Source organism: Aquarana catesbeiana, linkage group LG02 (genome assembly GCF_042186555.1).
Source record: "Aquarana catesbeiana isolate 2022-GZ linkage group LG02, ASM4218655v1, whole genome shotgun sequence".
Taxonomy (NCBI): domain Eukaryota; kingdom Metazoa; phylum Chordata; class Amphibia; order Anura; family Ranidae; genus Aquarana; species Aquarana catesbeiana.
This window is the reverse complement of record NC_133325.1, coordinates 703,971,071-703,985,270: the sequence shown is the minus strand read 5'-3', so window position 1 is coordinate 703,985,270 and position 14,200 is coordinate 703,971,071. Positions and strand designations below refer to the sequence as shown.

The window sequence follows — 14,200 nt, the reverse complement described above, 5'->3', positions numbered from 1 at the left end:
TGGTCAGAGAGCCTCCCTCTGTGATAGGCTGCCTGCTCTCTGCTCTCCTCTCTCCCCCCCTCACCCCTTCCTTCCTGCCTGTCAGCGCCCTCTCTGTCTGTCTCCGGCCCAGCCCCACCACCGCTCTTATTTTAATATTAAAATCTTAAATTTGTCAGTGCCAGCCTCACTATTAGAGGCTGGCATAGCACAATGTGTAAATTGTATTTAAAAAAGAGCAATGCAAATACTGAGTATCAGCTGTCTTCAGGCCGGTCACGTGACTCGCGGCTACTTTCCAGCTCCGTTGGGTGGCTTCTGCGGAGGAGAGAGATCACGGCCCATCCCACAATCGACATCTATCAGAGATGGAAAGCGGCCGCGAGTAATGAGACCGGCCTGAAGACAGCGGATATTCAGTATTTACACTGCTCGTTTTTAAATACAACATACACAGTGTGCTATGCCAGCCTCTAATAGAGGGGCTGGCATAAACTTATAATAATGCCTTAACAACCACTTTAATATTTATTGTTGGTAATATATTCAGGTAATATGTGCAATGGCATTACAGTCAATAGAGATTACAGTTTTTTTTTTTTTTTTAATTTTCAAGTTGTACTTCTGATTGTCAAAAAGCAATATATTTGTTTATGAAACTTGGTTTTATTTATAAAGATGTTATATATATCGCAATGGCTAAATCTGTGTCTGTAAGTGCATATTCAAATCTTATACCATAAATAATAACATGTTATTAAATTTTTACTCCAGGAGTATATATTGAGTTTGGTAATTCTAAAGAAATGCTTAAATAATGCATTAAAATTTAACTAAACCCATTTGATTTTTAGACGACTAAAATGTAATGGGAGATTTTAGTCGACTAAAATACGACTAAAACTAAAACAATTCAGGTGACTAAAATAGGACTAAAACAGCATTTTAGTCCAAAGACTAAAATAGGACTAAAACTAAAATGGCATTTTAGTCCAAAGACTATAACTAAAACTAAGTTGAAATTTGATGTCAGAATTAACACTGGCTGCATGCAGGACTTTTCAGAACGCAACACACACACACAGCGCACAGATGTGAATAGGTACATAGGATTTCAAGGGAAATAGTTTTGATATGCTTTTGTCACACGAGAAAAGTGCCTTCTAGCACAGCAAAAGCGCATAGGTGTGAAAGAGCCTTCAATCTGCTTTCTTCTCAGGATAATGCCTTTCTAATTTTGATGATTTTCTAACAGGGTCATTTTAATCTTTTATCAAAATAAATAATAAAAAAAACAACTTCAAAATAAGTTAAATTCTCTTGCTGAACATATATGGACTACACCTTTCCTGTTCACAAATCATCACCTAAAAATAACAGTCGTTAAAGCTGGCAGAGTCCTTTTTACAACCTGTTAATCATCAGCCTGAATGTGCTGAGTATTGTATACTTTATAGGTGATAAGTTACCAAAATAAGGAAAGACAGTAATTGTATACCAATAACAGATAAAGATTAACTTTACTTTTTGTTTTATATAGTATCGTTTTTTTATGACAGTCGTAGCACCTTCTTCGAGTGATTTCCCAAAATATGGCAATAAAAACATACCAAAGGCGCCAAAAATTCCACCCTATTCACAACAATATAACATGTTTTGTTTGTAGCTAGGATTTATTGAAACTGGGGCAACCTGAAAACATACTTCTATCAGCACTGCAAGGAAAAATCAACAGACAAACCTACATGCAAAAGATTAAAAAAAAAAAAAAAAAAACAGCAGCATGTTCACGGTGAGGGGTTGTAATTGACTCCTCTTCTGTACATCTCATCTCTTTGTGATCATTTAACCCCTCAAGCTCCCTTATCCTCCCTTATCCCCATCCTCCCACTGTATTTGACCAGTGTATTAAACTCTTCACCTCTGTGTCGGCGCGCCTGGCACTCCATCTGGGTGCTGTCAAGATACAGCTTCCTCCACTCTGGAATCAGGAACCAGGTATTATAACTGAGACTTGCATTCAGGAATTAGACGACACTAGCTTAGGTGCAAACTGGAACTGACTTTATTGTAAATTCACACAGAATATATACCACACAAAATTAGGTAAGGGCTTCATCACATTATCCTAATGCAAACTGTAAACAGTAATATGATCAGCACATCTAAGACTGGCCATACACAGTTTGCACCGGCCGAGATTCAAACCGTTAATAGGCAGGCTGAAGGTACTAAGTTGATTGACTTGGGTACAACCAGCCTGCCATATTCTCTTGCAATTTGCCACTAGCGATAATTACTGTCTTCTCCCGGAGGGGGGCTGGTTCCCCCACCCGCCCCTGCCCCCCTGCTGGGAAAACGCAATGGCCTGGCAGGATGGATTCCTGCATCAACACGGTCTGTGTTGATGGGGGAATTGAGCAAATTTCTTTCCTGCAACCACAGAATTCGCTCTGTGTAAGGCTGGCCTTAGAAATAGCCAACAGCTAACAGTGATCTAATTTACAGTAAGCTAATCAACAGCTAGCCACCCACACAGTCCGGAGCCTACAAAGGAGTACATGGAACAGAGACCAATGTGACCAGCTCTTTCAATGAACATGTATAGTTCCAAATAAAATAAACCAGGCAATGGCGGCTGGTGGGTTTCTTAGGGGGGGCGTCAACCAACCAGCTCCCCCCACAGCGGTGCAGTACGGCACTGACAGTATCCAGGGACGCCCCCCACGGGAGGTCCGGGTCTGCGGGCAGTCTCCTCTGAGTCCTGTGTCTAGTGTGCGGGCAGCAGCGGCGGCAGAGGTATTGCTCCAGGACGTGTCTCTTCAGCGTGTGTCTTGTCTTCCTAAGCGCCAGGCTTTGGAGCTTTGGCCAGTTGGGAAATAGGTCTCACCGATCTGACGTCTCATTGGACTAAAGGAACTTTAGCGTGAAAATAGCAAAAATGTATTCACTATGGTCACAGAATTGGATGCGATCCCACTCAATTATGTGACCCTAGCGAATACATTTTTGCTATTTTCACACTAAAGTTCCTTTAGTCCAATCAGGAGGCAGGTTGGTGAGAGCCCACCTGTTTTTGAAGCCAATTAGAACCTCTGGCTCTAATCAGGTGCTTAAAAAAAACCCCTCCCACCCCCACCATAGGAATCCATGCACAAGGCGTCCTGAAAGGGGCTCGGGCACATGGATAGGGGGCGGTGGCAGGGATATGGGGGGGGGCGGTGCCAGTGCGCCCACAATTCACTGGCTGCCACTGAAACCAGGAATAGTTTTTAGGGCAAATACAAGAAAACGGTCCTTCAAAAATGAAACAAAAAGGAAAATATAACAATAACAAATAACAGGAAGAATGTGGGCAAAAAAGGTCCCTGCAGCCATTGTCTGTGGCAACCTCCTTCCCCCTCTGTGTATGACCTGTACAACAATAATGTCCTGTATTTAGCCACCTTGGTTGGTTTGCGCAAAAGTTATAGCATCTACAAAATAGGGGATAGATTTATAGCATTTTTATTATTATTTTTTTTTTACTAGTAATGGCGGCGATCTGCTATTTTTTTATCGTGAATGCGATATTGCGGCGGACATATCGGACACTTTTGACACATTTTTGGGACCATTCACATTTATACAGTGATTTGTGCTATAAAAATGCACTGATTACTGTATAAATGTGACTGGCAGGGAAGGGGTTAACACTAGGGGGTGATCGAGGGGTTAATTATGTTCCTAGAGAGTATTTCTAACTGTAGGGGGAGGGGATTCACAAGGGGAGGAGACCGATCAGTGTTCCTCTGTACTGAGAACACACCATCAGTCTCCTCTCCTCTGAACAGGACCTGGGTCTATGTGTTTACACACACAGATCCACGGTCCTGCTGTGTTACCGAGCAATCGCTGGTGCCCAGGGGACATTGCGGCCGCCGGGCATGCGCATCGAGTCCCCAGTGACACGGCAGGCGTGAGCGCCCCCTGGTGGGCCGGGAAGGCGAGGGCGTCATATGATGCCCTCCCGCAACGAGAGCCGCGCCACGTGGCCGTCAATTGACAGCCGGCGGTCGGCAAGCAGTTAAAGCAAAAACTCACTCTCTCAATCAGCATTGACTATTTTCAATCTCTATGCTGCTAGCTTTTGTAAATAGATAGGGAAGTATATCATATTTACTTGAATTAAACTTTTTTTTTTTTACATTTCGTTAGTTACTTTCTGGTTTCCACGCCTAGACAAATTATGTCATACATCTCAGGAGTCTTCAGGAGGGTAGCAGTGCTTTTCTCAGCTAAGCACATCCTCCTGCTGGCATACCTGAGCTAAGGGCAGATGGAATCCAGGTTGGAAATGCTGCATGAGTCCTCTTCCCTTACTTAAAATGGCCATGGTAGGGGGTGTTTTTCAAAGTGATTTCAAAGTGACTTCTCAGCAAAATAGCATGAAGATATGGATGGATGGGTGAGTTTGCTTTTAATACTATTAATGAATTAAATAGCATTTTTGGTTTGTGTTGCTCAGATGAAGTGTAAAAGGGCACTTTTTGATCCTTTGCACAGAATACCTAATACTTTGGCTGGTGTGTCCCTGCACTGCCAGGGCACCATAAACTGATTTCCACATACTATTTGGCCCTTAGAGCCTATTCACACATACTTTTCAATCAGGTCCACCTGTCAGTTTTTTAGGCTAACCTGATCAGAAGCTCTATGTGGGTCTATGGGCAGACTGACTAAACAGACTTGTGTCTGTTTACACCTGCCTACCTCCGAGTCTGTCCAGAAAAAAACACGTAAAAAGCCTGCATTCTTTTCTGTTTTTCTGGACCTAAATGTGACGCATCGGATTTAGCCCAATGTAAATGGAAACAAGTCTGTTTACATCCAGCTGCCCATGGAGCCATCCTGGGTCTGCCCCTGTCCACTGTTTAAATGCGGACACAATGGCGGCTGGTGAACTCAGAGGGAGGCTCTGGGAGTAGTGCAGACAGTGGGAGGTGAAGAAGGAGGGGACTTCCAACGGCAACGCTTATCACAGACTCTAGGGAGGGAGCACGGAGCTGGAGCACATGGCTGGATAAAGAGGTGAGATCCAATGATGAGTCTGTGTAAGGCAGCAGTATGTCTGTGTGTGTGTGTGTGTGTGGGGGGGGGGGGATAGCTTCCAACTGTTCCTGATTTGGAGCAATGTCTCTCTGTCCCTTTTTGCCCCTCATTTTGGTCTGATCCATATAGTTGTATCTAAAATGCACTTTTTATCTTTCAAAATTATTTGCCAGTGCTAAACCTTCCATCCAATTTCTACATTGCTGCATTTGTAAATTTAAAAGCCAATATAAAGGAATAGGAGTGGTAAAAAAAGTCCTTGTGGATTTAATTAACTTTTTTTTGGTTAATTCTCCTTTAAGGGGGTGTGGCAGGGGGTGTGTCCTATACCTGCATACGTTTGCAAGTAGGTGTCCCTCATTCCCATCTCAAAATGTTGGGAGATATGGGGGGGGATTCTAAAGCGTATCGTAGACAATCTTCATGAGTTTTCCTGTATATCTTAGAAGTAATCATCACCACAGTGTAGAAAAGATTCTGTAAGATATAAACTCTACTATGCATGTGGGAAAACAAAACAAGATGGTCGGAAATGTTGTTAAATTGTGACGGATAGTTTGGTACATGAGCCCAGTCCCCCGAATCAGGGACAGTTGGGAGCTTTGCTGTATCCTGGACATGTAATGGATGGATATGTAGAATATGCACTGCTTGTATCTCTTCTATTGCTTTCTGTCTGCTAACAATAAAATTTCTCTTAGGCCGGGTTCACACTGCTCCAACACGGAAGTCGGACGACTTCCGATCCCACTTTGCCCTGCAACTTCATGTCCAACTTCCATGCGACTTCAATGAATGGGATCCGACCATACCAGGCCCTCTGAGTCTGGTGCGATTCTTGAGAGGGAACCCACTGCAAAAGTTTAAAAAATAACGGCATGGGGTCCCCCTCCAAGACCATACCAGACCCTTTTGTCTTGTATCGATTTTTGGGGAACTCTACGCTTATTTTTGTTTTCAAAATGGAGTGGGGTCCCCCCAAAATCCATACCAGACCCTTATTCAAGCATGCAGCCTGGCAGGTCAGGAAGGGGGGGGGGAATGCCTGCCCCCTCCTGGATCATACCAGGCCACATGCCCTCAACATAGGGGGGTGGGTGACAAGGGCCTCTTCCCGACAACCCTGGGTGGTGGTTGTGGGGTTTGCTGGCAGGGGGCTTATCGGAATCTGAAAGGGGGCTCCCAGATCCCAGGCCCCATATGAATGAGTATAGGGTACATTGTACCCCAACCATTCACCCCCCAAAAAAGCAGTGTAGTGTAAAAAAAAACAAAAGACGTTTTTTGACAAGTCCTTGATTAAAAATGAAGAATGTCCCCATCATAGCTCCAACGTGTCCTCTTCCTCCGGTCTTCTCCCTCCGCTGCTGTCTTCTCCCTCCTCCGACTTTGCCCTGCGACTTCATATCTGACTTCCATGAACAAGATCCGACCATACCAGGCCCTTTTCTGAGCATGCAGCCCAACAGGTCAGGAGGAGGGGGGTGAGTGGCCACATGCACTCAACAAGGGGTGGGTGGGGGGTGTGGGTGACAAGGGCCTCTTCCCGACAACCCTGGGCGGTTGTTGTGGGGGTGTGCCGGCAGGGGGCTTATCGGAATCACTTTTGTTGCCAGCGATTTAGACATTAATGGCTGTGTGTTGAGTTATTTTGAGGGGACAGCAAATTTACACTGTTATACAAGCTGTACACTCACTACTTTACATTGTAGCAAAGTGTAATTTCTTCAGTGTTGTCACATGAAAAGATATAATAAAATATTCTTCTAGATTGTAAGCTCAAATGAGAAGAGCCCTCTGATCCCTCCTAAATTGTATTGTAACTGTACTGTCTGCCCCCATGTTGTAAAGCGCTGCACAAACGGTTGGCGCTATATAAATCCTGTATAATAATAATAATTAAAAATGTGAGGGGTGTACTCACTTTTGTGAGATACTGTATATACTGTACATGTGTTTCTGCACTTCTGCCTGGGGGGCCTGTGCCACTGGTGTGCTGCTTCTGGCCATGGGATGTCCACTGGCACCCGCCTATCGTCGGTAAGAGAGGCTGGATGCAGAAAAGCAGGGAATAAAATCCATCACTTCCTTTAGTAAAAGCAGCACATACAGTACACAAAAACACTGGCTAGGCACACATTTATTGATGTTAGCCCCTTCAAAGCCAGCGTCATTAGTACAATAACAGTGCATATTTTTTAGCACTGATCACTGTATTAGTGTCACTGGTTCCCGCAAAGTGTCAGAATGGCCCCCCGCAATATCGCAGTAAGGATCATTCGATGTGAAACGCGTTAGCCTTGATCCCTGTTTTATCCACACTTTGATGTGACTGTTTTTGGATTTTTATTTAATTTTGCTAATAAAGATGCCTTTTTCATGGAGTGCGGCAGTCCAGGATTTCCTTCCTTTTTCTACACAATTGTTCAGAGCCAGCACCTGAGACTTTGCAGTAGGGCGGGAGCACTTGTTCAGGTGTGGTAGCTTTGTGAGCGCCATTTTTCTCTCAATATCGCAGTCCCGCTATGAGTCGCTGATTGCCGCCATTTCTAGTATAAAATAAAGAAATAAATCTAAATTCCAGTATATATCCCATAGTTTGTAGACGCTATAACTTTTGCGCAAACCAATCAATATACGCTTATTGGGATTTTGTTTACTAAGAATATGTAGCAGAATACATATTGGCATAAATTTATGAAGAAATTTGATTTTTTTTTAATTGGATATGTTTTATAACACTAGGTAAGAAATATTGTTTTTTTTTTTTTTTATTGTTGATTTTTTTTTTGTTTAATAGTACAAAAAATAGAAAAGGCTGTGCTGATCAAATACTACCAAAAGAAAGCTCTATTTGTTGGGGTTAAAAAAAGAAAAATACATTTTAAATGTCTACAGTGTCGCACAACTGCGCAATTGTCAAAGTAACCCAGTTTCGTATCGCAAAAAAAAAGGCCTGGTCATGAAGAGGGGTAAATGTTCCGGAGGGAAAGTGACAGAAATCCATTCTATAATGTTTATCCTCATACAAGTGGTGTAATGGTGGCACAGAAGGATGTGGTGTTTTCAGGGGGTGTAGCAGCTCTGTGTCCCTCACCATCACCTTGGACATTATATTATTATTATGTACTCATTATCAGACTCCTGAGGAGACTCTTCTCCGTCAGCTTATCAGACTCCTGAGGAGAAGAGACTCTTCTCCGTCAGCTCTCTCTGCTCTGATCGCACACACGTTTCCCATTCTATATATGATCTCGGAGTCACGTGGCTCCGCACTCAGGTCTCATTAAACATTCGGCTTCCGTAGTTGCTGGGCGCTGCTGGGAGCTAAACAAAGATGGCGGCCCCCGGTGTGTGTGTTAAGGAAGAGGACCGGGTGAGGTAAGAGCTCGGGGTGTGTTATTACGATAGAAATGAAGCGTGTATGACATGTATGAGGTGGGAGAGATATACAAGGAGTAGCAGAGTGTATGAGGACATCAGACCGGAGAGAGCTGTGAGCCCCGGCCTGTATACAGAAGGGCAGTACAAGCCCGGCAGTCTTCTACATGTATACACACAGGCGGCGGTCATTGTGTGCGGATGATGGAGCAGGAGGCCGAGTATTGATCTGTAATAGTGAATCTTCCATGTGTAGAAGGCTACTGCTTCATGTGACCAAACTGTGGCCCTCAGGACCCTTACAGACACTAATTTGGGTTTTCCCTATTGCCCTGTTATAGCAGTGATATCTAGCAGTCTCATGTCATGTGTCTCCATTCAATTATAGTCTATTGAGGCTTGTCCTCTGTCTTAGACAGTCCCTGACACTCTTCTGCAGTCTGCGACCGGCTCTTGTGCAATGCTGGTTAGTCCCCCCCCGACCGGCTCTTGTGCCATGCCGGTTAGTTCCCCCCCGACCGGCTCTTGTGCCATGCCGGTTAGTTCCCCCCCGACCGGCTCTTGTGCCATGCCGGTTAGTCCCCCCCGACCGGCTCTTGTGCCATGCCGGTTAGTCCCCCCCCGACCGGCTCTTGTGCCATGCCGGTTAGTCCCCCCCGACCGGCTCTTGTGCCATGCCGGTTAGTCCCCCCCGACCGGCTCTTGTGCCATGCCGGTTAGTCCCCCCCGACCGGCTCTTGTGCCATGCCGGTTAGTCCCCCCCGACCGGCTCTTGTGCCATGCCGGTTAGTCCCCCCCGACCGGCTCTTGTGCCATGCCGGTTAGTCCCCCCCGACCGGGGCTTGTGCCACGCTGGTTAGTCCCCGACTATATTCTGCAGCATGTCTGCAGCCTCTGAGACTGAATATTCACTGGTCCATACCTAGCGAAGCTCGAACCTGCTCCCATCCCCATTCTAAGCCCTGTAATAACCACCATGTGAAGGAAAGATCTCTATACTTACCTAATCCTAAGGGCGCTTTGGTCCGGTCATGTGATCTCCCCAGTGGCTGGCCTCAGGGAAGAGGAGAGATCGCCGACAACGGCTGCAGAGCCTGGCTGATGATGTCACCCATAGACTTACTATGGGGCATCCACTGTCCTACATTGAAGCTGGGGAGATCACCTGACCCGACCAAAGCACCCTTGGATTAGGTCAGTATACACATCTTTCCTTTACACCAGAGGTCCCCAACCCCTTGGCTACTGGTACCGGTTCATGGCCTGCTAGGAACTGGTTTGCTGTATGTTTACTATGTGAACACGGAAATAAAAGCTTTGAACCCTTTTGTTATTAATCCTTGGTGTGCTGGTGACATTTCTTCACTCTGCTAGGAACGGGGTCGCACAGCAGGAGGCTTGATCTGAATTAGTGAACGGAGAGCTGTCCGAGTGCTTTATCACAGCAGTAGTGGGCGGTGTGTTAAGCGATTCAGTGCATCACACCCCCCCCCCCCCCATTTCATACAAATTTTATTTAAAGTGTACAAAATGTACACATCATTCATGGCAATGTATAGTAGCGTGATTCGGCAAGGTGCGCTGCATTAAAATGTCTGCCTTTTATCACAGCACGCTGCAGCATATCCATAGGCTGCGTTGCAGTGTGAATGGGACACATAGGAAACAATTGTTTTCTGTGTGTCCTTGCAGTGACAGATGTTTTACAGTGCAGTAAAATGTGTCACCGCACACTGTGTGAATTAGCACTACAGCCGCTCGCATTACTGCTTGAGCCCTGCCTTATGTCAGATCAGCGGCGGTATTCGATCCTCATAGGAGCGCAAACCCTACTATAAACTGTGCATGCAAGGGATCTAAGTTGCATGTTCCGTATGATAATCTAATGCCCTGAAGATCTGAAGTGGAGCTGAGGTGGTGATTCTAGCACTCCTTAGACAGAGACTACCATGAAAACCCTATTGGTAAGTGGCAAGTGACTGCATCCGGTGGCAGGCTATATTAAAACTGCTACTCACCTTTGGGGTCTCATTGAAGTTGACATAAGGGCAAGGTCTAAGAAGACGTAAGGGCAATTTTTTTTTTTTTTTCTTTCTGTCTTTATCTCATTGAGGCGCTTTCCCTTCACTTCCTGTTTCACAGCCAAAACAGATAGTGAGAAGAAATCCCTCCAAAGTGAGGGAATTCCTGGTTGTTACCAGGGAGCCTAGAACTAGTGTCCCCATTGGGATATTACCCATTTATTTCTACTCAGATCCCTGATGCTCTGGGTAACAAAAGAAACCATGAGAGTGAATCTCCCTAAAGGACACACAGAGCAATAAAAACCTGGCAGGTGTTCTAATCCCTCTTCACTGTATCCAAAATAAAAAAGTTTTTGCCTTTTAGTTATACATTAAAGTGGAGTTTCGTCGAAATAAAAAAAAGTCACCAGCTACAAAAATTAATAATCAGACACTCACCTGTCCCACGGTCTCCCCCCTCCTCTCCATGGTGCTGGCATTCTTACTGTGGTCACCCGGCTATGGCTTCACAGCCGGGGATGCACTGCGCATGCGCGAGCCGCGCTGTGAATGGCCGGGCAATCTTCTGGAACCTGTGACGTGTCCCACAAGATTACAGGGAGGGAGGGGGGAGAGGTGAACTTCCTTCCAGCGCTGCGGAGCCCCGGGAGGAAGTGGGAGCTGGATACCTCTAAAAAGAGGGTATCCGCTCCCCCCCCCCCCCCCCCCCCCCCCCCCCCAAAAAAAATGACATGCCAAATGTGGCATGTCAGGGGGTCACTTAAAGCGGAAGTTTCATTTTTTGGTGGAACTCCGCTTTAAGAAATCATGGCACTGCAAGCATGAGGCGCATTTTTGGAACATGTTTTAATGTGGTGCACCGAAATTTCGGTCGCTGAAACATATCTGCCAAAAACGGGTGTTTTCGGCATGCGGCTGAAAGAAGAAAAGGTGCCGATATTGGCACCGAAAAGGGGGCGGAATCCACCCCGGGTGCCGCACATTGCAAGGATGTCATCCGTCCTCTGCTCCCCCCTTCTCTCGCAGAGCGATGGTCTCCTTATGTCACGGAGCTGAATTGTCTGGGCAGCCGCAGTAACAATGTCCCGCCTCCTATGATAGACGACACACTGATCCAATGCCGGGACAATGAATCAATGTGTGACTGCGGCCGGGAAATTCAAATCCAGCTCCGTAACACAGCAGGAGATCGCCGCTCTGATCTTGGCACCGGTGAGGCTGCATCTGATGGGCCCTGGCAGGGTGGATTTGTTTTAAATCAAGTTGATTTAAAACACTAGTAAAAAAGCTTGATTTAAATCATAATTATTAAAGAGCAACTGTCATCTCTGACCTGCTGTTGACTCACAGACAGTCCTATTCACTTTAATGGGACGGCTGCTGATGTGGCAGTGACACAAAGTGAGGGACGTGGCGGCAGCAGGTGAGTGGATCTGGAATGACAGGTGCTCTTTAAATGTAAGGACTTATTCTTGCTGATAGTTAGAATGTTTAATATTTGCAAACAAAATGAAGGTTTCCTATTTAGAATAATAATCTGTCAGGTTAGTAAAACAGCGAAATGAGAACTGATTCAATCATACAGTTTGTAGTGTACATAGATTTGCAAAACAATGGGATAAAGGAATATTCCTGAACTTTGTTTTATCCTCTGGTTACTGTGACATTGTGTGAATGCATCAATGCAGTTTGTTATCTCAGCTTGCAGAGCTTGGATTCATTTAATAACCACTTGCTTACTGGGCACTTAAACCCCCCTCCTGCCCAGACCAGTTTTCAGCTTTCAGCGCTCTCGCACTTTGGATGACAATTACTCAGTCGTGTAATACTGTACCCAAATTTATTTTTTTTTTTTTTGTCCTTTTTTCATACAAATAGAGCTTTCTTTTGGTGGTGATATCCAGGGGTGAAGAAGAAACGGTCCATAACAGGCAGGCCTCTTCAGGATAGCAGAAGCACGCTCAAAACATGTAGAAAAAGGTAAAGAAAGAGGCTCCTTTTTAAGTATGAACTGTAGAAACTTTATGGTACAATAAATAAAAACGCTCACATTAAGGTAAAAACGATCAGGATGAGGAAAATCCTGCTGCAGTGCATCTCCTTTTTGCTGGTTCAACTGGTGCGCTGGCTCTGTACACTCTGTGGCTCAGATGGTAATGCAGAGGAGAGGGCTTGACAAAGGAGTGTGCCTGTCCATTCCACTGACAGTGTGCAGGCTCAGAAAAGGGTTAATTAAATTTTATCAATAAATGGTGTGCTAAGATTAACTTCCTATTAAAATGAAAAATGTAGAATATTGTAGCAATTAACCATACCATAGAACATAAATACTAAATGGGTATCCTAAGTGAAAATACAAACACAAGTGCCTAAGGCAGATTTGATACCTCAAATTCCAACCTAAATAGGATATGCACAATCAAATAAAAATGTCAAATAAACATGTATACATCAAACCCCTAGAGGGTACGTGAATAGAAAATGTAAATGAGCATAGGGATAAAACCACCACAGTTCACTGTTGATTGCTTCAGTGGATAGCTATCTGAACCGTAGATCTCTCCCCTGTGCTACTGATGTATCCAGCTGGTTGTTTTTAAAATCCTCCCATCATGTATTGCATTCATGAAATCAAAAAGAAAATTATCGTTGCGCAATGATCACAGCCTCTCTGGTGCTTTCTTTGATAAAACATAAGTGTTTACACTCACTGAGATACAAAGTAACCACGCTTTGAAACAATCAGTCGCTGACCGCGATCTCCTTCCTCTCACCGCTCACTGTGTCAAACATAGAGGCTGTGATCATTGCGCAATGATAATTTTCTTTTTGATTTCATGAATGCAATACATGATGGGAGGATTTTAAAAACAACCAGCTGGATACATCAGTAGCACAGGGGAGAGATCTACGGTCCAGATAGCTATCCACTGAAGCAATCAGCAGTGAACTGTGTTGGCTTTATCCCTATGCTCATTTACATTTTCTATTCGCATACCCTCTAGGGGTTTGATTTATACATTTTTATTTGATTGTGCATATCCTATTTAGGTTGGAATTTGAGGTATCACATCTACCTTAGATGTGATGCTTGATTATTTGGATATTTCCTATTTTTTCACTTCATTTTTTTACTTCATGCTTTCACTTCATATTTAGCATATTTCGCACATTTTTCTTGATACATTGCACATATCATTGCTTGAGTACACTATTTACTCAGAAAAGGCGTTGCAACACTTCCGTTCCACGAGCGCCTCAGACCTCTCGTCTGCATTACCATCTGAGCCACAGAGTGTACAGAGCTGGCGGACGGCTTTCTATGGGCTCCTGAGTGACACAGCCTGTTAAACCAGCGAGCAAGGAGATGCACTGCTGTCTCAATGTGTTTTTTTTTTTTTTAATTTATTGTACCATAAAGTTTCTACAGTTCATACTTAGAAGGCGCCTCTTTCTTTACCCTTTTTCCACATAAAAGCTGTGTGCACATACGAGGGTAAACACCAATGCGGGAGCCGTTGGCGTTTCCGCAAGCATGGCCATGAAGTCATTCATATGTATTGGAGCCTGTAACGCAGCACATGTGGCTGCCCAGGCCCCAGAAAATGCCAGGGATTTTACACCCCTCAGCGCACTGGAGCTGCTAACTGTACATGTACATTAGACCTAAAAGCCCATTTTCCATGCTGCTAGATACTGCCCAGAGCGGCGATCTCCCAGTGCTG

At 44.8% G+C, this 14,200-nt stretch overlaps 1 protein-coding gene across 1 annotated transcript in view; it reads left to right on the top strand.

Moving 5' to 3' along the window:
• Positions 1–8,299: 8,299 nt before the first annotated feature.
• The window catches only part of ZRSR2 (zinc finger CCCH-type, RNA binding motif and serine/arginine rich 2), a 56,038-nt gene continuing 50,137 nt past the window's right edge, over positions 8,300–14,200 (top strand). Inside the window, exon 1 of the mRNA XM_073616936.1 lies at positions 8,300–8,451. Within this exon, the coding sequence (XP_073473037.1) occupies positions 8,408–8,451 (44 nt within the window). The 5' untranslated portion in view covers positions 8,300–8,407. The remainder of the gene's footprint in view (positions 8,452–14,200) is intronic.